We start from the raw sequence: 26,335 nt of genomic DNA on the forward strand, positions 1-26,335 counted from the left end.
TCTGGCTCTTGGAGGGTAGAAGTCACCATAGGCCAATTTCTTCCAGCCTTGGCGGCCAGGCAAGCCACAGCTGAGCTGGGCCACCCAAGTCGTGGAAATCCTCTGCCCTTAGCTAAGAGCTCTGCTTGAATCTTCATTTAAGTTCTGTGTATGGCCGGGCGGGCGTGGTGGCACAGGCTTGTTATCCCAGCACTTGGGAGGCTGAGACAGGAGGATTTGTATTCAAGGCCAGCCTCAGCTACTTAGTGAGGTCTTTTGAAACTCAGCGAAACTCTTGAAACTCTGTTTCAAAATAAAGAATAAAAAAATAGGGCTAGGGGTGTAGCTCAGAAGTAGAATGCCCCTGGGTTCCACCTCCAGTACTGAAAAAAAAATTATGTCTATTGCTAGGCCTGGTGGTACATACCTATAATCTCAGCTGCTTGGGAGACTGAGGCAGGAAGACAGGAGGATCAGGAGAGGATCACAGCCTCGGCTCTCATTAACCTAGTGAGATAGTTTCAAAAATAAATATAAAATAGGGTTGGGGGTATAGCTCAGCGGTAGAACGCCCTTCAGTCCAATCCCCAGTACTAAAATAAATAAATAGACAAACAGCTGGGTGTGGTGGCGCATGCCTGTAATCCCCGCAATTGGGAGGCTGAGACAGGAGGATCGCACAGATTCAAAGCCAGCCTCAAGCTGGGCGTGGTGGCGCACGTTTGTAATCCCTGTGCTTGGGAGGCTAAAACAGGAGGATCGCACAGGTTCGAAGCCAGCCTCGGCTACTTGGTGAGGCTCTCAGCAACTTAGTGAGACCCTGTTTCCAAATAAAATATAAAATAGGTCTGGGAGTATAGCTTAGAGGTAGAAAGCCTCTGGGTTCCACCCCCAGTACCACAAAAAAACAAAAACAAAAACAAAAACAAAAAACAAAGCCAGCCTCAGCTACTTAGTGAGGCTCTCAGTAGCTTAGTGTGAGACCCTGTTTCCAAATAAAATATAAAATAGGTCTGGGAGTATAGCCCAGAGGTAGAAAGCCCCTGGGTTCCAACCCCAGTACCACACACACACACACACAAAACAAAAACAGCTTCAGCCAAGTGTGGTGATACACACTTGTAATCCCAGCATTTGGGAGGAACACGGTTTACACACAGCCTCAGCTACTTAGTGAGGCCCTTTGTAACTCAGTGAGCAGTACCACAAAAAGAAATTATTTGTGAGGCCATGCAAGGTGGCACATGCCTGTCATCACAACTACTTCTTCAGAGGCTGAGGCAAGAGGATTCCGGGTGTGGGGCCCTAGCAACTTAGTGAGATGAGACCTTGTCTCAAAATTAAAAAAAAAAAAAGAAAGAAAGAAAGAAAGAAAGAAAGAAAGAGCGAGCTGGAGGTACCAGGTATGGTGGTGCCGGGCTGTAATTCCAATACTCGGGAAACTGAGACTGGAGAATCATAGCGAGACCCTGTCTCAAAATAAAAAAATAAAGCCGGGCGTGGTGGCGCACGCTTGTGATCCCCGCGCTTGGGAGGCGGAGACAGGAGGATCGCGCAGGTTCGAAGCCAGCCGCGCGCGCTGGCTTAGGAGACCCTGTTTCCAAATAAAAATGTAAAAATAGGTCTGGGAGTGTAGCCCGGAGGTAGAAGGGCTTCCAGGAACCCCAGTACCACAAAAAATAAAAAAATAAAAAAAAAATAAAATAAATTTAGCCGGGGGCCTGGTGGCGCACCTTCGTAATCCCAGTACTTGGGAGGCTGAGACGGGGCTGTAGGTTCGCAGCCAGGCCCAGCAACTAACTTAGTGAGGCCGTGTTTCCAAATAAAAATAAAACAGGGCCGGGGCTGTAGCTCGGAGGTAGAATGCCCCGGGGTTCCATTCCCGGTAACTAACACACACACACACACACACACACACACAGCCCTAAATTAAAAATTTTTTTAAAATTAAAAGAGTACTGGGGGTGTTTTCGGAGGCAGAATGCTCCTAGTTTCAATTCCCCAGAACCATACACACACAAAATAATTATTTGCGTTACTTTTTCTTGAGAAAATGGCAATCCTGGCCTTCAAGGAGACTTGGAGGCTGGCCGTGTGGAGCGAAGGGACCCGGAGGCCTGAGGCCTGGCTCTGTGGCCCGCGCCCCGCGCTCCAGCACTACTCCGGCCTCCAAAAAAATGTCGATTCCTCAGAGCAGGCGCCTGTCGGCGGCCTCGGGCCTCCGAACCACAGGGCCGCTCGCTCCCTTCACACCCGCGCGCGCTTCGCCTCTTTCCCGCGCGCCGCAGGCCCGCCTCGCGCATGCGCACCAGCGCCCGCGCGCCTCCGCGCACGCTCCGCCTCCTTCCCGAGCGGCTCCGGGGCACCGCCCACCGCACTCCCACCGGGCGCCTGCGCGTCCTCGCGCACTGCCTGCCGGGAATCGTAGTTTCGGAGCGGCGGGCCCGGTGCGTCCAGTGGCCGCGCTCCGGTGAGGCGGCGTCCAAAGGCCAAGGCGGAAGTGGGGCGACCACCTCGGGAGGCTTGGGCGCGGGGTGGGTGGCCGCGGGGCGACGAGGACGGGCTCGGGGTTTGGGAAGGGCGCGTGCGCGGCGACGTTCCCCAGGGGAGGGGGCAGGGCAAGGCCAGGCGCCGGGGCCGGTGGTCCAGGCATCCAGTCTGGGAGATGCACAAGAAGAAGGGACCCCCGGGACCCCCGGGCCGAGGCGCGGCCGCCGCCCGCCAGGTGAGTCTGTGCCCCACGGGCCCACCGGGAGACCCCTCCCCATCCACGCCGCACGCTCAGGGGAGCGCCCCACCCCCCTAAGCAAAGCCCGTTCTCCGCCCCCTAGGTGAACCTGGGTCCCTGTCCCCCATCCTGCTGGGCGTGGACACCCCCAACTCTTGTCTCTTGCTTCAGCCCCAGGTTCAGGGCCACCTGTTGCCGCCGCAGCTGTAGTCAGGGAGGGGCGGCAAACCAAGCGGCACGCCAAGCCTTGCATCAGCCGGGTCAGGTCAGACTCCTAGCTCAGGTCCCATTTTAGAGACCTGGACGTTTTAGAGACCTAAAGAGGTGAAGACATCTTTCCAAGGTCACAAGGATTAGCAGCCTGGCCAGAGCTAGCTGTGCATCCAGAGTCACCGCCTTTATTCTACCGGACTCCAGCGAGCACCCTCTTCCCTTCCCGACACACTTGGGAGTTTGGGTTTTCTCCGCTTTTGATGGAGCCCGGAGCATAGTTTAGGGCTGAAATTAGAGACTGTCTGATTCAAAGACCCCTCCCCTTCAGATGGAACACTAACTCCACAGCTCCCAGCCTCAGTCTTCTCTGTCAAATGGAGACCCCAAAGGGGCCCTGTATCATAGGACAGTGGTGAAGGGTCATTGAGGTGATCTGTGGAAAGTGCTAGTACACGGATAGCATTCAGTAAACATCATCATTATCCTTACGCAGAGTCATATGTAATTGCCAACATTTGGCCGATTTGGGGCCTATACAAAGGGCTATTTCGTACAGTTCAATATAATATCATTACAAAAGACCCACTTCCAGCTTCTGCACTGTTGTCAGGGCTTCTAATTGCTCTCCAGGCTCCCACCCTCCCTCACAGCCCTCTGCAGATGTTGAAGGAAAAAGTCAGATTGGGCAGAGTGGCTTTGTGTCAGGCAAAGCATGAGGCCTGCTTTTTCCACTGAACCAGGCTAGCAGCATCGCATCTGAGGCGAGAGCTCAGAAGATAGAGACGATCTCTCCCCCTGCCCTTTGCCTCAGTTGGTCCATCCGGGGACACCTGTTGCATTCTGGGCCTGTTTCAGCCAGCTGGCGCTTCCCTGCCGTGGGAGATCTTGGTTTCTTCCCTTCATGGGGACTCTGGGTTCAACCTGGCTGGGTTTACCATGGCCAAACAATGCATTCCAAAGGCTGGCTGGACCTTCTCTCCTCTCACAGCTTGGCCTGCTGGTCGACCTCTCACCGGATGGCCTCGTGATCCCTGAGGACGGGGTTCATGATGACGAACTAGAAGCCGAGTTCTTGGCCTTGGTGGGGGGCCAGCCCCCCTCCCTGGAGAAGCTTAGAGGTAAAGGTGAGTTGCTCAGCATGCTTCTGGACATTTTTGGGGCTCAGAGCTGGGCACGGGGTAGATGGTAGAAGACTGGAGCCCACAGTCTGAGTGAGCGTAAACAATCCATTCTGCACACAGACTGAGGCTGGCACTTACTGGTCATGTCACCTGTGGTGGCCTTGACTTTCTCATCTCTAAAATGGGAATAATAATTGTACTTACATTACTGGAGTTAATCTTCTTAGGGTCTAAAAAGCACTTACCAAGGGCTGTCTTGACACATTAAAAATTCATGTCGTCATCTTCCCCAACCCCTAACCTGCCATCCTATGATCAGGGCTGGAATGGGGGGAAACACAGAGCTGTGGAAAGACCTGTAAGCTGGGGCAGGGTTTCTGCAGAAAGCACCTGTCTTGAGACAGCTGGGTGAGGAGTTGGGGAGCACTTCCAGCAGGAGCCACAACGGGTACAAAGGCCCTGGGGTAGGGAGGAGGCAGAGGACTCCATATTGGTTAAATGAAGTTGGAGTTCAGAGGTCATGGTTTAAACATTTTGGCTAATATCGCAAGACTTGTTATGTGCAGATTCCATACTTAGGAATTTATCTATTTAGAAAAATGTGTTTGTAATCTCAAAATCAGCACTAGCAGTGCTTTGGTGGTCATTCATGAATGCCCAAGAGTGGTGAGACATTTGAGCCACTTGCAAATAACAGGCGGCACTCTGCCTCCCGTTCAGCACCCGTACTGCAGGCAGGTCCTCATCCTGGTCCAGAACCAGGTTTTTGAGCTTTTGATAATTTCACTGTTCAAACTCAAAGTGCTCTTAGCATCCCTAAGCATGAGGGGGCTATGGTGCAGAGAAAATGTTAGGCAAGCTGTATTGAACACAAGTTAGCTTTATTGGCCGTAAGTTCAGTGTTAACAAATTAGCAAGATGCCTTTAAGCAAGGGGTGTGTGTGTGTGTGTGTGTGTGTGTGTGTGTGTTGCTGGGGGTGGAACTCAGGGGCTTTTCTACCTCCGGGCTATACTCCCAGACCTATTTTATACTTTATTTGGAAACAGGGTCTCACTAAGTTGCTGAGATCCTCACTAAGTAGCTGAGGCTGGCTTTGAACATGTGCGATCCTCCTGTCTCAGCCTCCCAAGTGCGGGGATTACAAGCGTACACCACCACGCCCGGCTCTAAGCAAGGTGTCTTTAAACAGAAACACACATAAAGCGAGGTTGTGGATTACGATCACTCGAGAAAAGCCAGGCAAGGCACGGTGGCAAATGCCTGTAATCCCAGTACTTGAGAGGCTGAGACAGGAGGATCATAGGTTCGAATCCAGCCTCAGCAACTTGGTGAGACCCACTTTCCCAAAAAAGGGATGAGGGTGTAACTTGGAGATAGAACTCCCCTGGGTTCGATCCCCAGCAGAACAACAACCAGAAAAAGATCACTTGATAAAAATATTCCAGGAATTATTCAGTATTCATTCATTCAGTCTCCTAGGCAGCTTTCTAGACCAGAGCTACAATGGATAATCAGCATAACGCAAATAACAAGATGTCAGTGATTCAGCCATCCCCCCTTCTTCACACTTTTGCTGTCAGTGGTTTCAGTTTCCCACAGTCTGAAAATATGAAATAGAAAACTCCAGAAAGGAGCAGTTCGTAAATGAGATCACAGGCCGTTCCGAGTAGCATGGAGGAATCTCATGGCACTCTGTCTGGGACGTGAGCCGTTCCCTTGTTCAGAGTTTCCACACTGTGTATGCTACCTGCCCGCTAGTTACTCCATAGCCATCTAGGTTCATCAGGTCAGTTGTCTCAGTATCACAGGATTTGTGTTCCAATAACCCTTCTGGACTTAACAACGGCCTCGAAGTACAAGAGGAGCACACTCAGCAGGCAGGAGGGCACGGTGCACAGGGGACAAATGCACTCCGAACTGTGTGCAAAGCTTCAGGTGTACAGGGAAAAAATGAGTAAATAGAGTCTGGTGTTATCCATGGTTTCATGTGTCCCGTGGGGGTCTTGGGACGCGTCCTCTCTTCTATGAATAAGGTGGGATTGTTCAGCCGGGCGTGGTGGCGCACACTTGTAATCCCCGCGTTTGGGAGGCTGAGACAGGACGATCGCGCAGGTTCAAGGCCAGCCTCAGCTACTTAGTGAAGCTCTCGGCAACTTAGTGAGACCCTGTTTCCAAATAAAATAGAAAATAAGTCTGGGAATATGGCCTGGAGGAAGATAAGCCCCTGGGTTCCATACCCAGTACCACCAAAAAAAAAAAAAAAAAAAGATGGGATTGTTCTATGCTGTTCTAAGACCTGTGTTTACCTGTAGTCCCCGTAATCTATAAGGAAAGAACTGTTACCTCATGTGACAGTGAGGAAGCGGAGGCCTAGAGAGGTCAAGCGACTTGCCCTGGGTCACATATAGGAAAACTGCAGAGCTACCGGGCGCGGTGGTGCACGCTTGTAATCCCCGCGCTTGGGAGGCTGAAACAGCAGGATCACGCAGGTTCGAAGCCAGCCGCGCTGGCTTAAGAGACCCTGTTTCCAAATGAAAATATAAAATAGGTCTGGGAGCGTAGCCCGGAGGTAGAAGGGTTTCCAGGAACCTTAGTACCACCAGAAAAAAGAAAAGAAAAGAAAACTGCAGAGCTGGGATTCCAGCCGAGGCTGGATTAGGGTGGGGAGGCCTGGGGAGGCACACAGGGAGCCTCAGGACAGGGAGGCACAGAAGGGCAGGGGAGGGGGCAAGCTGGCCACCGCTCACCGCTCCATTCCAGGGCCTCGGGTGTCTGGGGTGGGAGGCCAGAGGCCCTTGTGGGATCCTGGTCTAGCTGGGGCCTCCCTGTGCCGCCAGGTCCCCTGCCCATGGAGGCCATTGAGAAGATGGCCAGGTTGTGCATGAGAGACCCGGATGAGGAGGAGGAGGAGGGGACAGACGAGGATGATGTGGAGGCCGATGACGACCTGCTGGTGAGCACCGGGACGAGCGGGCCCCCCACGTCCCCAGCCAGCGGGCCGTCACATCCCACCCGCCATGTGTCCCTGCAGGCAGAACTGAACGAGGTCCTCGGAGAGGACCAGAAGATGATGGAGCCCCCGCCACCTGTGGCCTCGGTATGCCTCCCTTGGACCACAGCACGGTAGACAGCTGGGTCCAAGGCTCCCTCTGTCCTTCTCGGCCCTGCAGCCCCAGGCAGGTGCCAGGGTCTGTGATCTTGTGTCAGCTTCATGGAAACCGTACTTTCTGCCCCCTGGGCTGGAGAGGGCAGCCTGAGGGGGGATTGCCACCCAGACCGTGCCCTGGCCCCTCCCACAGCCGAAGCCCGAAGCCCCCGACCCGGGGCTGGAGGCCACCTTGCAGGAGAGGCTGGCCCTCTACCAGGCGGCAGTCGAGAGCGCCAGGCAAGCTGGAGACAGCACCAAGATGCGGCGCTATGACCGGGGACTTAAGGTGAGTGGGTGGGGACAGGTTGCTGGGACCCTAGCACCAGCCCCCGAGCGCCAGCTTCCTCTGAAGCTGTGCTCATGCCTCATCCCAGACACTGGAAAACCTGCTGGCCTCCGTCCAGAAAGGCAACACCATTGACGAAGGGGATATCCCACCGCCCGTGGCTGTCGGGAAGGGTCCCGCAGCGGCACCCGCCCAGCCGGCCCCAGAGCCTAGGCTCAGCCTGGAGAGCCCTCCTCTCTCTACCCCCGCCTCGTTCCCAGCCTCAGCTAAGCCCCAGCCACCAGGTAGGCATGGGAAGGTCCAGGGGACACGGGATCTGGGTGGGCTATTGATAGGCCATCTTTGTGGAGTGGAGTGGACACAGTGTGGTCCACCCAAATGGTGAAATATTATACAGCCTTAAAAAGGAAAGAAATGGGCCGAGCGTGGTGGTGCACGCTTGTAATCCCCGCGCTTGGAAGGCGGAGACAGGAGGATCGCGCTGGTTTGGAGCCAGCCTTGCTGGCTTAAGAGACTCTGTTTCCACATAAAAATGTTAAAAAATAGGTCTGGGAGTATAGCCCGTGGGAGTGTATACCAGAGGTAGAAGGGCTTCCAGGAACCCCAGTACCACCAAAAAAAAAAAGGAAAGAAATGTTGGTACATGCTGTGGTGTAGGTGAACCTTGAGTATTATGCTTAGTTAAAATAAGCCAGATAGCCAGGTGTGGTCGTGCACACCTGTCATCACAGTCCTTGAGAGGCTGAGACAATAAAATTATAAGTTTGAAGCCAGCCTCACCAACTTGGTGAGACTCTATTTCCAAATAAAGAAATAAAATCACTGAGAGAGGCCGGGCGTGGTGGCGCACACTTGTAATCTCAGCATTTGGGAGGCTAAAACGAGAGGATCGCAGTTTATGGCCAGCCTCAGCTCCTTGGTGAGGCCCTTTGCAACTCAGTGAGACCCTGTTTCAAAATAAATAATTAAAAAAATAGGTTGTGGGGGTATCTTGGAGGTAAAGTGCCCCGGGTTCATTTCCCAGCAACGCTCACGCGCGCGTGTATATACACGCGCACACACACACATGCACACACACACTCTCTGCCAGAAACAGAGACAAATATATATGCTATATGACTCCACTAGATGAGGTTCCTGGAGTTGTCATTTCGTGAAGTCGGGTGGGGAAGTTGAGTGGGTGCCAGGGGCTGGGAGGGAGGGGGCTGGAGAGTGAGCAGTGGGGGCGGGTTTCAGTTTGGAAGATGAGCTGGATGGAGCTGGACGGAGGCTTTGGCTGCACAGCAGTGTGGCCGCGCACACCACCAGACCTCACGCTTAAAAATGGCTGAGGAAGCCGGGCGTGGTGGCGCACGCTTGTCATCCCTGCGCTTGGGAGGCGGAGACAGGAGGATTGCGCTGGTTCGGAGCCAGCCGCGCTGGCTTAAGAGGCCCTGTTTCCAAATATAAAAAAAAAGTCCGAGCCAGATGTAGTGGCCCACGCTTGTAATCCCAGTAATTGAGAGGCTGAGACAGGAGGGTCATGGTTCACAGGCAGCCTCAGCTACTTAGTGAGGCCTTTGCAACTTAGACTTTGTTTTAAAATAAAGAATAAAAAAATAGGGCTAGGGGTGTAGCTTGGAGGTAGAATGCCCCTGGGTTCCATCCCCAGTACAAATACTTTTTTAAACAAGATGTAAACATGACAGACATCATAAATGCATGCACATCCATAAAGCTTTCTGGAACTCTCCTGGAGATGAAACTTCAGAGGCCCTACAGCCTGCAGGCCCGGGGCGGGATCCCACCACGTGCTGCGGACCCTGTGGCCGGGCAGCGCTCTCCCGCTGAGCCTCAGCTTTAGTGACTAAACTACAGCCATCTTGGTCCTGAGGACCCAGTGGAGATGGTTTGTGCGGGAAGCCAGGCTGGGGGCTTCTGGTCCATCGTTCTCCTATCCAGGTCCCTGCAGCGCCGGCCCTCTGGCCCAGCTGCAGAGTCGCCAGCGGGAGTACAAACTGGCCGCCCTCCATGCCAAGCAGCAGGGAGACACGGCCGCCGCCACCAGGCACTTTCGGGTGGCCAAGGTGGGTCTGATCACGGGGCTGGAGAGAGGCCAGGTGCTTCCGCACGAGTCAGGCCGGCCTGGCGGGATCCCTCCCTTGCTCCCATGTGTCATACGTAGAATCTAGGAGCCTCAGTCCGCTGCCTCCGTGAACGGACATAGGTGTCAGGAGAGGGTTGCAGCAAGATGGCCCGAGGGGAAGGGTGCGGCTGGGGGTTCCCTACCTAGCAGCAGGGTGTGGGGTGCCCCTCGAGGCTCTGAACCCCTCCTCCTCTTCCCAGAGCTTCGATGCCGTCTTGGAGGCCCTGAGCCGAGGGGAGCCTGTGGACTTGTCCCGCCTGCCCCCTCCGCCAGGTGAGGAGCCCACCCCGCCCACGTCCTGGGACCGCTAGAGGCGCCACTGAAATCTCTCTGATGCTGATGTCCCCATTGGCCAGGCCAGATGGGTAGGGGCGGGTGCTGACAAGCCAGCCCCTCACTGTACTGGTTCTCTGTTCCCAGACCAGCTGCCTCCTGACCCACCATCGCCAACTCCGCCTCCTCTGGTTTCCACCACGGCACCCACCACACCAGGTGAGCCGTGGGGATGCTCTGGGGTGGGCTGGCAGGGCCATACTGGCTTCTCTTCCCGGACCTTAACCCTACCCCTGCCTCTATGGCCAGAGGCCCCCCCTGCCCCACGGACTCTCCTGGAGGCGCTAGAACAGCGGATGGAGCGGTACCACACAGCTGCAGCCCAGGCCACTGCCAAGGGCGACCAGCGGAAGGCACGCATGCACCAGCGCATCGTCAAGGTGTGTGGGGGTCGGGCGGGCAGCCCAGGGGGCCTTGCCTGCTGGCCTTGACACCCCTGTACCCCACAGCAATACCAAGACGCCATCCGCGCCCACAAGGCCGGCCGGGCCGTGGAGGTGGCCGAGCTGCCGGTGCCCCCAGGTAGGCCCCTCTGCGGCTCCCCAGCCTCCGGGCCCTCACAGGTGCAGGGAGCTGTGCAAATTTGTGTTTAAGCTGCAGAAATGGGAGCATGCAGAATCGGGGGTCGTTTCTGGAGACACTGCCCCTCTGCCACTGCTTGTCTCTCTCGCTCCCTCGCCTCTGGTCCAGTCCTCCTTAGATAGGCTTGGCTCCCTGCAAACGCGCTCGGCCTCTCTCAGGCCAGTGCGTTAGAAGCTTACTCCAGGTTTAGAGCTTCCTGCCTGTTTCTGTGCATCTTGGTACCCCAAACCCCTCCGGGTCCAGGACCACCCCAGTGCCCAGCGCACTTCTGCACACAGAGGATGCCCCAGCACTTGCTTGTTGGAGTCTGGGGAGAGAAGCACAGAGGCCCAAGGAAGGTTGGGAATGGCCTGGCTCTCACACAGAGCCTGCAGGAGCAGGCACAGGAGCACAGGTCTATCATGCCAGTGCTGGGGAGGAGCACAGGGTCCACGCCAGCCTTGGCGACTTAGTGAGACACAGTTTCAAAATGAAAACTTTAAGCCAAGTGTGGCGGCACGTGCTTGTAATCCTAGTACTTAGGAGGCTGAGACAAGAGGATCGCAGGTTTGAAACCAGCCTCAGCAACTTAGCGAGGCCCTCCTCAACCTACTGAGACCCTGTTTCCAAATTAGCAGTGAAATCGTGCTGGGTGTGTAGCTCACAGGTAGAATGCCCTGGGTTTAGTCACAGGGTGCTATTCCTCCTGATACCTCCTGCCTGGCCACACAGGCTTTCCCCCCATCCAGGGCCTAGAGGTCACTGAGCCTGCCTCGCAGAGCCTAGTAGGGGTCCTGGAGACCGCCATGAAGCTGGCCAACCAGGACGAAGGCGCGGAGGATGAAGAGGATGAGACGCCCAGGAAGGTGCGGGGCACGGGGGCCTACGCGGAGCGGGGAGGAGCAGAGGGGCCTTGGATTGTCACCTCCAGCCCCACCTCCTGGCCATGGGCCCTGAGCAAGAGGCTTTGCTCCCTGAGCCTCAGTCCCCTCGTCCTCAAAGTAGACACAGTGAGGAGCCTTCCCTTCAGGGCTGTGAAGAGATTCGAGGAGAATGGGACATGCACATGCTGAATGCCGAGGACACAGACTGGTGGTTTTTATTGGCGTCCAGCCCCTGGCAGAGACTGAGAAATCAGTGACTTCTGTCTGTCTCTCTGTAGCAGAATAGCCCTGCAGCCCCTGTGGCCCAGACCAAGGCCCCAGCCTCAAAGACTCCCCAGTCAGGATCAGCCCTAACAGCCAAAGCAGCCCCCAAAGGCACGTCCACCAGAGGTAAGCTTCCCCTCCCCGCCCCAACTGCACACTGGCCGTGCTGTGGCCCAGCAGTCCCCCAGAGGCCCCTCTGTTCACAGCCCAGCAGCAGCTGGCCTTCCTGGAGGGCCGCAAGAAGCAGCTCTTGCAAGCCGCTCTACGAGCCAAGCAGAAGAATGACGTGGAGGGTGCCAAGATGCACCTGCGCCAGGCCAAGGGGCTGGAACCCATGCTGGAGGCCTCACGCAACGGGCTGCCCGTGGACATCGCCAAGGTGAGCCTCTCAGCCTGTGGGGACTGGCCAGGTATCCACCAATCACACTCCAGCTCCTGAGCGGCCACCTGAGCCAGAGTGTATTAGTCAAGTCCAGGCTAGCCTGCTGTAACAAATAGGCCCTCCTAAGGCAACAGCTGAAATGAGGCAGACATTTATGGTTCTTTTTTTTTTTCTTCTTTTTTGTACTGGGGGTTGAATCCAAGAATGTTTCGTGCTATACCGCCAGCCCTTTTGTTTTGTGTTTGAAACAGGGCTTTACTAAGTTGCAGAGGGCCTCAGTAAGTTGCTGAGGCTGGTCACAAACCTGTAATGGTCCTCAGCCTTCCAAGTACTGGGATCACAGGCTTGTGCCACCATACCTGGCTTGAAATCCCTCCCTCAAACCCAGAACCCTCTGCTGCTCCCAACTTCGTCTTTCCCGTAGCACTTGCCCCAGGCACTGTGTAGTGCAGCTTGCTGATTATGTTTGTGTATTGCCTAAAACCCACTCTACAGGGGCAGGGGTTGTGGTCTCGAATTCACTGCGCATCCTCTACCCAGGACTGCGCATAGCAGGGCTCCAGAAAGATGGACTGGAGGACTGAAGGATGCCGCGGAGAGACCAAGTGGAAACTCTAGGGGAGCCGGGTATGGTGGCACATGCCTGAAACCCTAGTACTTTGGAGGCTGAAACAGGAGAATCTCAGGTTTGAGGACAGCCTCAGCAACTTAGTGAGACTCTCAGCAACCCAGTGAGACCATTTCAGAACAAAAAATGAAAATAGGGCTGTGGCTGGGTATGGTGGACACGTGTAAGCTGAGGTAGGAGGATTGCAGGTTTGTGACCAGCCTCAGCAACTCAGCAACTTAGTGAGGCCCTCTACAACTTAGACCCTGTTTCACTTTTTTTTTTTTTTTTTTTGCGGGTCTGGGGGTGGAACCCAGGGGCATTCAACCTCCGAGCTACACCCCTTGCCCTATTTTTTATTCTTTATTTTGAAACAGGGTCTCACTGAGTTGCAGAGGGCCTCACTAAGTAGCTGAGGCTGTCCGCGAACCGCGATCCTCCGGTCTCAGCCTCCCGAATGCTGGGATTACAAGCTTGCGCCACCACGCCTGGGCCACTTTTTTTTTTTTTAATGGGCCTGGGGATGTAGCTCAATACCTAGTACAAAAAAAAAAAAAATAAATAAAAAATAAAAAGAAATAGAAAAAGAAAGCCTCAGAGTGGGAGGGAGTGACGGCCTCCCCACAGAGGAGCAGTTCCCACGTCTCCGGGCCGTGCTTGTGGCCTGGCTTCTCACGAGCCTCCTCTCCGCAGGTGCCACCTGCCCCTGTCAACAAGGATGACTTTGCCCTCATCCAGCGGCCTGGCCCAGGGCTGACCCAGGAGGCCGCCCGGCGCTACGGCGAGCTCACCAAGTTGATCAGGCAGCAGCATGAGGTAAGGGCCCCTGCTAGGGTCGGCATCCTCCTCCAGGGCTCCGGCATCCTCACCCAGCCCGCCACACCTTCCTCCCCGCAGATGTGCCTCAATCACTCCAACCAGTTCACCCACCTGGGCAACATCGCCGAGACCAGCAAGTAAGCACCCCGCCAGGCCCCGCGCCCCGGCGCCCCTGTGCCAGGTCCTGAGCAGGGCCTCTCGCCGCAGGTTCGAGAAGCTGGCCGAGGACTGTAAGCGGAGCATGGAGTCCCTGAAGCAGGCCTTTGCCCGGGGCATCCCCACACCCGCAGCCCGCTTTGAACAAAGAACCTTTAGTATCATCAAGTAAGGCCCTGTACCTTCTAGCTGGGATGCCCCCTGGGAGGGCTTGTGCTCCTCAGAAACGCCGTGAGACTTGCCCCTGAGGTAGAGTCTGCGTGGACAGTGGGAGCACAGAACATGCAAAGGCCCTGGGGAAGGCATGGGGTGCACGTGACGGGCACCAAGTGGCCATTAACAGACGCTCCTGAAACATTCTGGTCCCTCCTGCATGCCAGGCCTGCACCTACCCCAGGCTTCACACTGGCTGCTTCCTCGGCCCTTCCTCCCCGGGTGTCACCTCCACTGCCACCTCCCCGAGGCCCTCCCTGACCACACTGTGGAGCAGCTCTCCCGCACACACCGTGCTGCCCGTCAGAATCGCAGCAGAGCTGCTTCAGCCTCCGCTCACGTCCCCTCTGGGCACCTGTCCGCTCAGCTGCATCGGTGTGCGAGCGCAGGGATGGGTGTTTGCATGTCTGTCCCCAGGAGACAGGGCACTGCCTAGCACATAGTGGGACTCAGGGAATATTTAGTGATCTGGGCATATTGGCACATGCCTGTAATCCTGGCACTTGGGAAGCCGAAGCAGGAGGACATAGATTCAAGACCAGCCCCAGAAGAAAAATCTAGAAACTTAAAGCCAGGTGTGTGTAATCCCAGTACTCGGGAGGCTGAGACAGGAGGATCACAGGTTCTCAGCCAGCTTCAGCTACTTAGTGAGGCCCTCCGCAACTTAGGCCCTATTTAAAATAAAGAATAAAAGCCGGGCGTGGTGGCCCACACTTGTAATCCCAACATTTGGGGGGCTGAGGCAGGAGGATCGCAGTTTGCAGACAGCCTCGGCTACTTAGTGAGGCCCTCTGCAACTCAGTGAGACTGTTTCAAAATAAACTAAAAAATAGGGCTGGGGTGTAGCTTGGAGGTAGAATGCCCCTGGGTTCCATCCCCAGACCCGCAAAAGGATAGAAAAAAAAAAAATAAAGAATAGAAAGTAGGGCCAGGGTGTAGCTCAGAAGTAGAATGCCCTTAGGTTCAATCCTCAGTACTGCAAAATAAATAAAAATAAAGCCTCATGCAGTGGCACAAGCTTATAATCTTAGTACTTGGGAGGCTGAGATAAGATGATTGCAGACCAACCTCAGCAATCTCCTGAAGCCCTCTGCAACTTAGTGACACTCTCAGAATAAAAAAGAAGCCGGGCGTGGTGGCGCACCCTTGTAATCCCAGCATTCGGGAGGCCGAGACAGGAGGATCGCGGTTCACAGACAACCTCAGCTACTCATTGAGGCCCTCCGCAACTTAGTTTTAAATAAAGAATAAAAAATAGGACAGGGGTTGTAGCCTGGAGGTAGAATGCCTCTGGTTCCATCCTCAGACCAACAATAAATAAATAAATAAATAAATAAATAAATAAATAAATAAATAAAAATAGGGCTGGGAGTGTAGCTCATAGGTAGAATGCCTCTGGATTCAATACCAAGTACTGCAAAAACAGAACAAAAAATAAATAAAATCAGGCCGGGCGTGGTGGCGCACGCTTGTAATTTCAGTACTTGGGAGGCTGAGACCGGAGAATCACAGGTTCGCAGCCAGCCTCAGCTACTTATTGAGGCCCTCCGCAACTTAGTGAGACTGTTTCACAATAATGAATAAAAACTAAGGCTGGTGGCCGGGTGTGGTGGCGCACACTTGTAATCCTAGCATTCGAGGGGCTAGGAGGAGGATCACATTTCCCAGACAGCCTCAGCTGTTAAGCGAGGCCATTCGCAACTGAGTGAGACCCTGTCTCGAAATTAGAAAGAATAAAAAAGATAGGGCTGGGGGTGTCACTTGGAGGTAGAATGCCCTGGGTTCCATCCCCGGTACCGCAAAAACAAACAAACAAACAAACAGAACAAAACAAAAAGTGCCCAGCCAGGCGTGGTGGCACACGCTTGTAATCCCAGCATTCGGGAGGCGGAGACAGGAGGATCACAGTTTGCGGACAGCCTCGCTACTTAGGCCCTCTGCAACTCAGTGAGACCCTGTTTCAAAATAAAGAAGAAAAAATAGGGCAGGGGGTGTAGCTCGGAGGTCGAATGTCCCAGGGCTTCATCCCCAGACCCGCAAAAAAATTAATAATAATAGGGCTGGGGATGTAGCTCAGAGGTGCAATGTTTCATCTCAAGTTCCACCAAAAGAAAGAGAGGGAGAGAGAGAGAGAGAAAGCTGGAGCTCTGGAGCTGAGACACGGCCGGGCTGGGGCTTGCCCCTGGCCCCCACTGGGGGCGATGCAGGCAGGCTCAGGGCTGAGGTACCTGTTTTCCTCCTGCCCGGAAGGATCTTTCCCGACCTCAGCAGCAACGATATGCTCCTGTCCATCGTGAAGGGCACCAACCTGCCGACGCCCCCAGGTGAGGTTCCGGCTGGGGCTGGGGGCTGGGCGGGGATGCCTCTGCCAGCACTGACCTCGTCTCCCACAGGGCTGTCCCCCGGGGACCTGGATATCTTTGTGCGGTTCGACTTCCCCTACCCCAATGTGGTACGTGGTGGGGAGCAGAGGAGGGGGCCCAGGGGTGGACCACGGCTGGGGACCAGTGTGGCCGGAAGTTCCTCTGGCTCTCACCTCTCCTGCCTCCTCTCACACAGGAGGAAGCGCAGAAGGACAAGACCAGTGTGGTCAAGAACACAGACTCCCCTGGTAAGCCGGGCGGGGGGCCCCGGTGGCAGAGGGGCCCCAGACCCTGGCCTGACACCCTGCCCACCTGCCCTGTAGAATTCAAGGAGCAGTTTAAACTGTGCATCAACCGCAGCCACCGCGGCTTCCGCAGGGCTATCCAGACCAAAGGTGTCAAGTTCGAAGTGGTCCATAAGGGGTGAGCCAGGGCCACGGGGGGGGGGGGGGGCTGAGGGGCTCGGGGAGGGGGACCTCAAGATGTAACCATCCCATCCCGGCACACCGGCAGTGGGCTGTTCAAGACCGACCGTGTGCTGGGGACGGCCCAGCTGAAGCTGGACACGCTGGAGACGGCGTGCGAGGTCCGGGAGGTCCTTGAGGTGAGGAGGCCTCCAGCCTGCCAGCACCCCGCTCCTTTGACGGGCCCCCATCTCCGCTGCTCCCGGGGGTTCCCATCTTATAAATGGCCCCGGTTCACTCTGGTCCTGATCCCGGGCTTCTGGCCACTGCCTCCTTCCCAGGTCCTGGATGGCCGCCGGCCCACAGGGGGGCGGCTAGAGGTCACGGTCCGGATTCGGGAGCCACTCACCGCCCAACAGCTGGAGACGGTAACTGAGAGGTGGCTGGTGATCGACCCAGTGCCAGCGGTCGTGCCCACGGTGAGATCCTGCCCGTAGGCCAGCTCAGGGAGGGCCAGCTCAGGGCACCTGTGACTCCCAGGACTGGCTCTCTCCTCTGAAACAGGTCTCTGGGCCCAAAGGAAAGGCCCCTCCCGTTCCCGCCCTTTGCAGGGAGCCAGGGAACAGGTAGGTGGCCGCCCGACCCTGCGGCGGGAACTCGCCTTTGCCTCTCAGCCCCTCCTGCATGGTCTCCCTCAGGCACAGATCAGACCATGTGTCTGCTCTGCTGCTAAACCTTTCCTGGCACTCCTGCTGGAAGACCAGTTTATAAACTCAGCCTAAGCCGGGCGTGCTGGTGCGCACTGTAATTCCGGTACTTGGGAGGCTGGGACAGGAGGATTGCAGGTTCTTGGCTGGCCTCAGCTACTTAAAGAGGTGCTCACAACTTAGTGACACTGATTCAAAGTAAATTAAAAAATAGGGCTGGGGGTGTACTCTGGGGGTAGACTGCCCTGGGTTCAATCTCTAGTTCCACAAAAAATAAACAAGTAAATGAACTCCTCAGCTTGGTGTCTGAGACCTTTGGTGATGTGACTTGTTGGTGTACCCAGGTTCCCCTTTCCCTTTGTGGCCACGTGCAGTTTTCACTCCACCTTTGCTGGCGCCTCTAGCGCCCCTGCGCCTGGCCTGGCCTCTGTTCCTCTGCCCCACTCGCTCCTCGGTCCCACCATCTCTGGGAAGCCCTCCTGACTGCCAGGCGTCACGGTGGCCTGGGTGTGCAGCTGTCATCCCTGCTGCGCACGGCAGCACAGGGTGGCCTTGCCCATCTGCCGCCGCGCCCCATGCCCAGCAATCCGTTGGGTGAACAGGGCTGGGGAGGCCACACAGTTCCTCTCCCCACAGGTCCGCCCGGCCCCTGCACAGCCTCAGCGTGCTGGCCTTCGACCAGGAGCGACTGGAGCGCAAGGTGGGTGCCCCCTGCGGGTCCTACGGGGCAGGATTGGGGTCTGCACTTCCAGGCGAGACCCTCACGGCTCCTCTGTCCTCCAGATCCTGGCCCTGAGGCAGGCGCGGCGCCCAGTGCCCCCGGACGTGGCCCAGCAGTACCAGGACATCGTGCAGCGCAGCCAGTGGCAGAGGGCGCAGCTGGAGCAAGGGGGAGCCACCATTCGCAGGGGTAGGGGCCGGGGGAGGGTGGTTGGTGGGGAAGGTGGAGACGGGCATATGAAGTGAGGGCTTGGGGGCAGGCATCCAGGAGCTGGGGCCTGGGGCCCAGCATCTGCTGGGTTAGGGCCTTGGGAATGGATATCCAGAGGATTGGGGCCCAGGCATCCAGCAGGTTAGGGACTTGGGCACAAGCCTCTGGCAGATTGGGAGCTCAGGGTGGGCACTGGTGGGTTAGGGGCTCGGGGACTGGTATACAAAGGGCTTAGGACTCAGGGACAGGCATCTGCGGGTTGGGGACACAGGAATGGGTATCTGGTAGGTTGGGAACTTTGTTTGGGCGTCCTGTGAGCTGGGGCTCGGGGATGGTGACCTGTGGGTTAGGGACTTGGGGACAGGTGCCCGGTAGATTGAGGGCTTGGGATGGGCATCTTGTGGGATGGGGGCTTGGGTTCTGGCATCCAGGAGGCGGGGGCTGGGAGACACTGGCCAGCCTCTCCCCGCGCCTGCAGAGTACGCAGCCCAGCTGGAGCGGCAGCTGCAGTTCTACACGGAGGCCGCGCGGCGCCTGGGCGGGGACGGCAGCCGGGTGAGCCCGCGTGGCGGGTGGGCCTGAGGGTGGTGGGGCTGGCACCCTGCTCACTGCCCTTCCCCCAGGAGGCTGCGAAGGAGGCGCTGTACCGGCGGAACCTGGTGGAGAGCGAGGTGAGCCGGGCTCCAGGCGGGCAGGGCGGGCTGCGGAGGCTGGGGCGACCCCCTGACCCCCAGCCTGTCCCCAGCTGCAGCGGCTCCGCAGGTGAGGCCGGTGGGGCCCTGGACAGCGGGCCGAGGACGAGCAGACAATCAGCGACCGCGGAACCTGGACTTGCCCGTGCTCAGGCCCGGCGGCTGGCCACGAGTCCCGTTTGCACATCCCAGGGCGTCCGGCCTCCGGCCTGCCCGGAGCAAGGAGGGCGGCTGGGCCCAACCCAGGGGCCCCTGCAAGCACTTTAGTTCCTGCCCCTCCCTGGCCTTGACCTCACAGCCCCTAACACCCCAAAGAGCCCTGTCGACCCCAGGGGGTCGCACTGGCCCAGCCGGCTGCCGGGCCACACACACAATAAAAAGCCAGGGGCACACCCAGCGCAGCTTTTTCAGTATTTGTTTCTCACTCTGGGTCTCCCCACCCGTGCCAGCACCTTGGGAGGCGCGGTGGGGCCAGGGAGCCCGAGGAGGGTGCTCCTAAGGGCGCGTGCCTGTCACCCTGTGTCTTCAGCGGGCAGCCTCTGTCGTTCTGGGATTTTCACAATGAGTCGTGCTGTTCAGGGCCCTGCTGGCCCAGGGCCCTGGCCCAACCTCCCCGACCTGCACAGCATTCTAGGGCCTCAGTTTCCCCAGGTGGACTGGGCATGGAGAGAGCCCCGTGGCAGGGTTGTGGGCGGAGGCGCTCTGGGAAGGGTCAGACGGTTGCCACCACTCCGTTTGCAGTGACGCTGGCCTGCCACTCGGGGACCTTTGGGCGTGTGTGCTCACCCTCCCCCAGGATGCTTGTGCCAGCTCTGGGCAGAGTAGGTCATGGCCCGGGGAGCCCCCGAGGCCAGAGTGCTCTGCGGGCCCTCTCAGCTCAGGGGCCCCCTCCCCGTGGCTGACGCGGGGTTGCAGATGGCAGCTGGACCAGGACAGGCTCCAGGTTATCCGCCGTGTCTACCACGCGCAGGTGAGGGAGGCCCAGGAATGCCTCTGCGGCGATGCTGGTCACGTGGAGCCTGTTGGCCCTGGAGAGAGGGGCCGGGACAGTGGCAGGGGAGCCCCCTGTGGCCGCCCTGCCAGGCTGCCCCACCCACCTGGACCTGGACCAGCACCTGAGGAAGAGGGCGCGCAGGCGGGGCGTGCTGAGGAAGGCCTCGGGGCCCACGTGGCTGATGCGGTTTCCCTGCAGGTGAAGCTCCTCTAAGGCTCCAGGCAGGTCGGGGGGCACAAAGGACAGCTGGTTGTGGCTCAGGTCCAGCACCTGGCAGGCGGGGCAGGCGGTGCTCTGATGGCCCAGACACAGCACGGCATCCTTCAGTCACTCCCCCCCCAGGCCTCTCCTGCTCCTGTTTCTTGTGTTTATGGTGCTAGGGCTCAAACTCAGGGCTGCTCTACCACTGAGCCACACCCCCCATCCCTTTTTATTTTTTCTAGTTTGAAACAGTCTCACTAAGTTGCCAAGGGCTTCACTAAATTGCTGATGCTGGCTATGAGCCTGCGGCCCTCCCGTCTCAGCTTCTCAAGCACTGGGATTGCAGGTGTGCGCCACCACGCCCGGCTCCAGCCCTTTTTATTTTGAGACAAGGTCTTGCTAAGTGATTCAGGCTAGCCTTGAACTTGCAATCCTCCTGCCTCAGCCTCGCGAGTCATCAGCTTGTGCTACAGGCCTGGCCTCATTCTGTCTCATCTGAGCCAGGGCTGGCCTGAGCTGACCCTTTCTGTGGCATTACGGGAGGGAGGCAGGGGCTGGGCAGGCCGTGAGGGTGGTGGGCCCCGGGGGCAGCCTGGGAACAGTCCTGACCTGGAGGGCCCGCAGCTCGTGCCAGGCACCAGGCCCGATGTCGCTGATGCGCAGCCCATTGTGCGCCAGGCCGAGCTCCCGGAGCTGGCCCAGGCCGGCCAGCCGCTCTGGCTCCAGAGCCCGCAGCTGGTTCCGCTGCAGCCGCAGGGCCCGCAGGGTGGCGGGCAGGCCCTCGGGCAGCCGGGTCAGCTGGTTGCCAGCCAGGTCGAGGCTGCGCAGGGCGCGCAGACGGCGGAAGGCCCGGCGGTGCAGGCGGGCACTGGCCAGGCGGTTGTAGGCCAGGTTGAGCTCAGCCAGGCCCGGCGTGGCGGCCAGATCCCCAGCGCCCAGCGTGGCTACGTGGTTGTGCGGCATCACCAGGGCCCGCAGGCGGCGGGGCAGCGCGAGGGGCACGCGGTCCAGCCCGTTGCCGTACAGGTGCAGCGTGTGCAGGGCCCGCAGAGGCCGCAGCGCCCCCGCGTGCAGTCCGGAGGCGCCCAGCGCGTTGTGCTGAAGCAGCAGGTACTGCAGCCCCTTGGCCCCCCGCAGCCGGGCCGCCTCCACCTGCCGGATGCGGTTGCGGCCCAGGTGCAGGACGGCCAGGGTGCGGGGCAGCCCGGCAGGCACCGCAGCCAGCTGGTTGTGAGACAGGTCCAAGTACTCCAGGCTGCGCAGCCTGCTGCTGGGGAGGGAGGACGTCAGGCCGGGTGGGGCTCCCAGGGGAGTTTGGGGAGCAGCCCCAGACAGATGTGAGCTCGAGATCGCAGGGGGCGCTGAAGATGGAACCCAGGGGCTCTCTACCTCCGAGCTACACCCCAGCCCTGAGTCTGGGTTGCTGAGCGTCTTGCTAAAGTTGAAGGTCTCAGTAAGTTGCTGAGGCTGGCTTCAAACCTGCGCTCCTCCTCTTTCAGCCTCCCAGGTACTGGGGTTACAGGTATGTGCCACCACACCCACCTTAAGCTGGGGATTCTAACTTGCGGGTGATAAGTTGAAAGTTGGGTGGCATGAATTTGGGGTGCTGGGACGGGCTCCAGTCCAAAGGTTAGCTGCGAGGGTGACCAGGACAGGCGTGTAGGACTGAGGTAGAAATGCACACGTGCGTGCGGCAGCCATGACGCTGCAGAATACAGCAGCCAGCGCAGGGGAGGAGGGAGCAAGGCACCTGCCAGGACTCAGTTGAACCTGGTATACTGTAGGCGCTAACTAAAAGCTTGGGCTGAAAGTCATGCAGGGAGGGCTCTGGAGACCGGGATCTAGACTAAACGTCTAGCTCCTGCTGGGACACGAGGCTGTACCCGTCCCACCCTCTGGGCTCCACCTGAAGGTGGTGGCGTCCAGGCCACTGTCTGTCAGTAGATTATGCTGCAGGTAGAGCTCCCGGAGCTGCGTCTGGCGGCTCAGGGCTCCTCTGGGCACTTTGGTGATGCGGTTGTTCTGGTGAAGGGAGAAGAGAATGAGACTGAGACAGAGGGTCTGGGAGTGTGGACAGCTGGGAGCCATAGAAGGTTCTTGAGTAACGGAGTGCCCACAAGCTCACTGCTGGAACTCTGGGGGACGGTCAGAAGGTTGGAAGGTGCCGGGGCCCGGATGGCAACAGGGACAGAGCAGGGGCACCTGCAGGTGGAGCCGCTCGAGGGAGGCGGGCAGGCTGGGCGGCAGGTAGCTGAGCTGGTTGCTGGAGAAGCTGAGGGTGGCCACGGCCTCCGAGCCGCGGAAGGCGTCGAGGGGCAGGCCGGCGTTGCTCAGCTGGTTGTTGTGGAGGTACACGGACCTGAGGGGAGCCAGGCTCGGCCACCAGCCCACCCTGCCACCCGCGGCCACCCCTACACCCCAGCCCCAGGCGTGTACGAGCGTGCGCCTGTGTGTATATGCGCACACGCACCCTCTGTCTGGAGTTCTCCCCACAGCGCACGGGCCCCGTCCTCCCCCTCAGGCCCCGGTGCAGGCGCGTGCCCACCGCCCCTTGGCTGTGGCCGGGCCGCCTGGGCTACCTGAGTGCAGGCTTCTCCCCGAAGGTGAGCGGGAAGATCTCCGTTACTTGGTTGGCAGCCAGATCCGCGATGCGGAGGGAGCGGGGCAGGAACTGGGGGGCCGCAGTGAGCTGCGAGAGTAGAGCCCCTGGTCCAGGAGCCCCCCATTCCCACTCTCCCGCCCTGTCCCCCAGTGCTGCGCAGCCCCGGTGGGCTGAGCCCTCTTTGGGCTGGGTGCTCACCTCGTTGTGGGCCAGATAGATGATCTGGAGCTGGCTGAGGGACTCGAAGGCCTCGTCGGGCAGGCCTGCATGGGCGGGGAGCAAGGAGGGGACCCCAGGTCCGGTGGGGCAGGCCCGTGTGTGTGTGTGTGTGTGTGTGTGTGTGTGTGCCACTGGAGATTGGACCCAGGGGCATTCTACCTCCAACCTACACCTCCAGCTCTTTTTAGTTTAGTTTAGTTTATTGTTTTATTTTATATTTTATTTTATTTGGAAACAGGGCCTCCCTGGGTTGATGAGAATCTCACTCCTTGCGAAGCCCGTCCTGGAATCCACCAGCCTCCCGTCTCAGCCTCCCAAGTCCCGGGGTCCCAGGCATGCGCCCCCTGCCTGCCTGCCTGCCTGCCCTTACTTGAAAACCACAACCCGCAGCCCTGGGCCCGTTTCCATCTTGCTCAGCCAAGAACACTTGTGGGAAATGCGCAGAGCGCTGCAGCGCCTGGTGGTGGTGGGGGGGGCACGTCCTCACCCCCCGAGGAGATGCGGTTGTTGCGGAGGTCGAGGGTCCTCAGGCCGCTGAGGCGCGACAGCTCGTTGTAGGGCAGTTCCTGAAGCTGGTTGTGCTGGGGGGGGGGGTGTTCACACCCTCAGCCGATGGCCCTTTGCCCTCAACGCAGGGTTCTCCGCTCTCCATCAGCCCAGCAAGCCCAGGCACCCCAGGAACCCGCAGTCCACCCCAGACACCCTGTTGCCCTGACCCCAGTGGGGTCACATCTGAGACCCCAAATGCAATACCTATCGCCCCATAAGCAACCACAAACCACCCAGTCACCATCAAGATGTTCATCCCCAAAACTGCCGCGGGCTCTCTGCCAATCTCCCCGATCGAGCCTGCGCCCTGCTACATCTCCACATTTTAGTTTAATTCTTTGGGGTACCAATGTTCCCATCACTCCCAAATCCCACAACCACTAAAATCGTGTGTGTGTGTGTGTGTGTGTGTGTGTGTGTGTGTGTGTGTGTGACTGGGGATGGAACCCAGGAACATTCTACCTCCAAGGTACACCCCCAGCCCTATTTTATTTTTATTTAGAAACAGGGTCTTGCTAGATTGCTGAAAGTCTCACTAACTGAGGCTGGCCTCAAACTTATGATCCTCCTCTTTCAGCCTCCCAAATACTAAGATTGCTGGTGTGCACCACCACTCCCAGCTAACCACCAGGATCTTGACCCAAATATCCATTACCCTACAGTCTACCTTAAACAATCCTCTAACTACCAAAGCACTGACCCCCACAACATCCCCAAATTGCTGCCAAATACCTATCTTTTTTTTTTTTAATACTGGGGTTTGAACCCAGGGCTGCTCTACCTCCAAGCAACACCCCCAGCCCTTTTTATTTTTTTGAAACAGGGTCTCACCAAGTTGCCGAGGCTGTCCTCAAACCTGTGATCCTCCTGTTCAGCCAGCTGTGAGCCACCATGCCCAGCTAATTTGAAAAAGGGTTTCTAAAGATACTGAGAAACTGAGCGTGGTGGTGAACGCTTGTAATCCCAGCATTCGGGAGGCTGAGACTGGAGGATCGCGGTTCCTACTAGCTACTTAGTGAGGCCCTTTACAACTCAGACTCTGTTTCAAAATAAGGAATAAAAAATAGACACCGGGCATGGCGCCACGCTTGTAATCCCTGCGCTTGGGAGGCGGGGACAGGAGGATCGTGCTGGTTCGGAGCCAGCCTCGCTGGCTTAAGAGACCCTGTTTCCAAATAAAATATAAAATAGGTCTGGGAGTGTAGCCTAGAGGTAGAAGGGCTTCCAGGAACCCCAGTACCACAAAAAGAAAAGAAAAGAAAAGAAAAGAAAAGAAAAGAAAAGAAAAGAAGATAAAAAATAGTGCCGGGCGTGGTGGCCCACGTCTGTAATCCCCACACTTGGGAGGCAGAGACAGGAGGATCAGGCAGGTTCAAAGCCACCAGCGCTGGCTTAATTAAGAGAATTTAAATTTAAAAAGTATAAATTTAAAAAGTATAAAATAGGTTTCCAAATTTAAAAAGTATAAAATAGGTCTGGGAGTGTAGCCCAGAGGTAGAAGGGCTTCCAGGAACCCCAGTACCACAAAAAAAAAAAAAAAAAAAAAAAAAAAATATATATATATATATATATATATATATATATATATATATATATGACTGGGAGTGTAGCTCGGAAGTAGAACACTCCTGGGTTCCATCCCCAATACTGCAAAAAAAAAAAAATAAAATAAAATAAATAAATAAAAAAGATACTGAGAGTCTCACTAGGTTTCTGAAGCTGGCTTTGAACCTGTGATCCTCCTCTCAAGTACTGGGATGACAGGGGTGTGCCACTGCACCCAGCAATGCCCCATCATGCTGACCAAGCAACCCTGTAACCTCTGAGGTGTCCATTCCAAGCCCCCAGCTCCTCCCGTTCCCCATGTCTCTAGCCTGGACCTCTCGCACCCCCACCTGCACACTGACATCCAGGCCACGGCCTGTCACGTGGGCCCACCCATCACTTCCCACGCCCCCCAGCTCCCCTCACTCCCGGGTGCCCAGCCCCTGCCCACCTGCAAGGAGAGGTGCCGAGCGGCCCTGGTGATGTTGTCTGGGAACACCTGCAGGTCCAGACCAGCGCAGTCCACAGTGTCGGCCTGGGGACAGGAGCAGCGCCAGGGACAGAACCGAGGTGGGGGCTGCGAGCTCTCCCCCAGGTGGGGGAAGGCTGGGTCCTCCATGCCAGGGGCAGGTGGGGGCCCCGGCAGCAGCAGCAGCAGCAGCAGCCAACTCAGCCGCTGAGAATGGAGGGGGCTGTCAGTGGTTCCCAGGCCTTGAGCAGGGGTCGCCATAGCGACCAGAGCATCCCCTCATCCTGGTTAGGACTGGAGGGGGGTGGCAGGCACGGACCACAGTCACCAGTGGGCAGCGGCACGGGTCAGCCCACACTCAGACCCCCACACGCCTTACCATAGCCAGCCTGGCCAGCGGGGGCTCGTCACCCAAACTGTGGCCGGAGCTTCCTAACGTAAACCAGGCAGTCACCTTCTGGAACCACTGCTGTGATCACTGTGGGCCCCCATCTCTTACAAGCCGCACCCCTAACGCACAGGGCAGCCTTCTCTCAGGAGAGGCTGGGAGCCGGCCCACCCTGCCCCGCCTTGGGGAGGGCGGGCAGGAGGCCGGATGGTGGCGGGATGGCGGCCATCCCCTTCCCCCCAGCACCCCAGCTCTGCTTTCATAACCTCCTCAGCCAGGCTGGGCCGGGCTGCGGACAAGGAATGTTTGAGGAAAAGCTGAGATTCGCCTTGTCTGGTATTTGGGCCAACCACAGAAGCAGGGCTGGGGAGGAGGGGGTGAGGGAAGCTTGAGGACAGTCCCCAAGGAGGTGGGGCCGGCAGCCAGGGGTCAGAGGAGGCCCTGGCGCAGC

At 57.6% G+C, this 26,335-nt stretch overlaps 2 protein-coding genes across 2 annotated transcripts; one reads left to right on the plus strand and one right to left on the minus strand.

Moving 5' to 3' along the window:
• Positions 1 to 2,644: 2,644 nt before the first annotated feature.
• CC2D1A (coiled-coil and C2 domain containing 1A) lies at positions 2,645 to 18,991 on the plus strand (the record flags this gene model as incomplete). Its single annotated transcript, XM_080715387.1, has 29 exons — positions 2,645 to 2,704; positions 3,909 to 4,044; positions 6,880 to 6,995; positions 7,074 to 7,139; positions 7,342 to 7,476; positions 7,565 to 7,760; positions 9,418 to 9,542; positions 9,802 to 9,874; positions 10,022 to 10,093; positions 10,184 to 10,314; positions 10,384 to 10,456; positions 11,228 to 11,361; positions 11,658 to 11,769; positions 11,850 to 12,022; positions 13,326 to 13,448; positions 13,530 to 13,588; positions 13,659 to 13,775; positions 16,071 to 16,144; positions 16,193 to 16,272; positions 16,380 to 16,431; positions 16,507 to 16,606; positions 16,697 to 16,787; positions 16,929 to 17,066; positions 17,152 to 17,213; positions 17,931 to 17,994; positions 18,078 to 18,204; positions 18,704 to 18,780; positions 18,849 to 18,896; positions 18,971 to 18,991. The coding sequence occupies 29 exons, from the start codon at positions 2,645 to 2,647 to the stop codon at positions 18,989 to 18,991; spliced, it is 2,835 nt and encodes a 944-aa protein (XP_080571513.1).
• Positions 18,992 to 19,794: 803 nt separating this feature from the next.
• On the minus strand, positions 19,795 to 25,757 carry PODNL1 (podocan like 1; the record flags this gene model as incomplete). Its single annotated transcript, XM_080715388.1, has 9 exons — positions 19,795 to 19,945; positions 20,033 to 20,181; positions 20,722 to 21,379; positions 22,019 to 22,134; positions 22,315 to 22,471; positions 22,692 to 22,801; positions 22,913 to 22,977; positions 23,421 to 23,514; positions 25,479 to 25,757. 9 exons carry the CDS (start codon positions 25,755 to 25,757, stop codon positions 19,795 to 19,797), a joined length of 1,779 nt encoding a protein of 592 aa, XP_080571514.1.
• Between the last annotated feature and the right edge of the window lie 578 nt (positions 25,758 to 26,335).

Source organism: Muscardinus avellanarius (assembly GCF_963383645.1).
Source record: "Muscardinus avellanarius genome assembly, chromosome: 18".
Classification (NCBI taxonomy): domain Eukaryota; kingdom Metazoa; phylum Chordata; class Mammalia; order Rodentia; family Gliridae; genus Muscardinus; species Muscardinus avellanarius.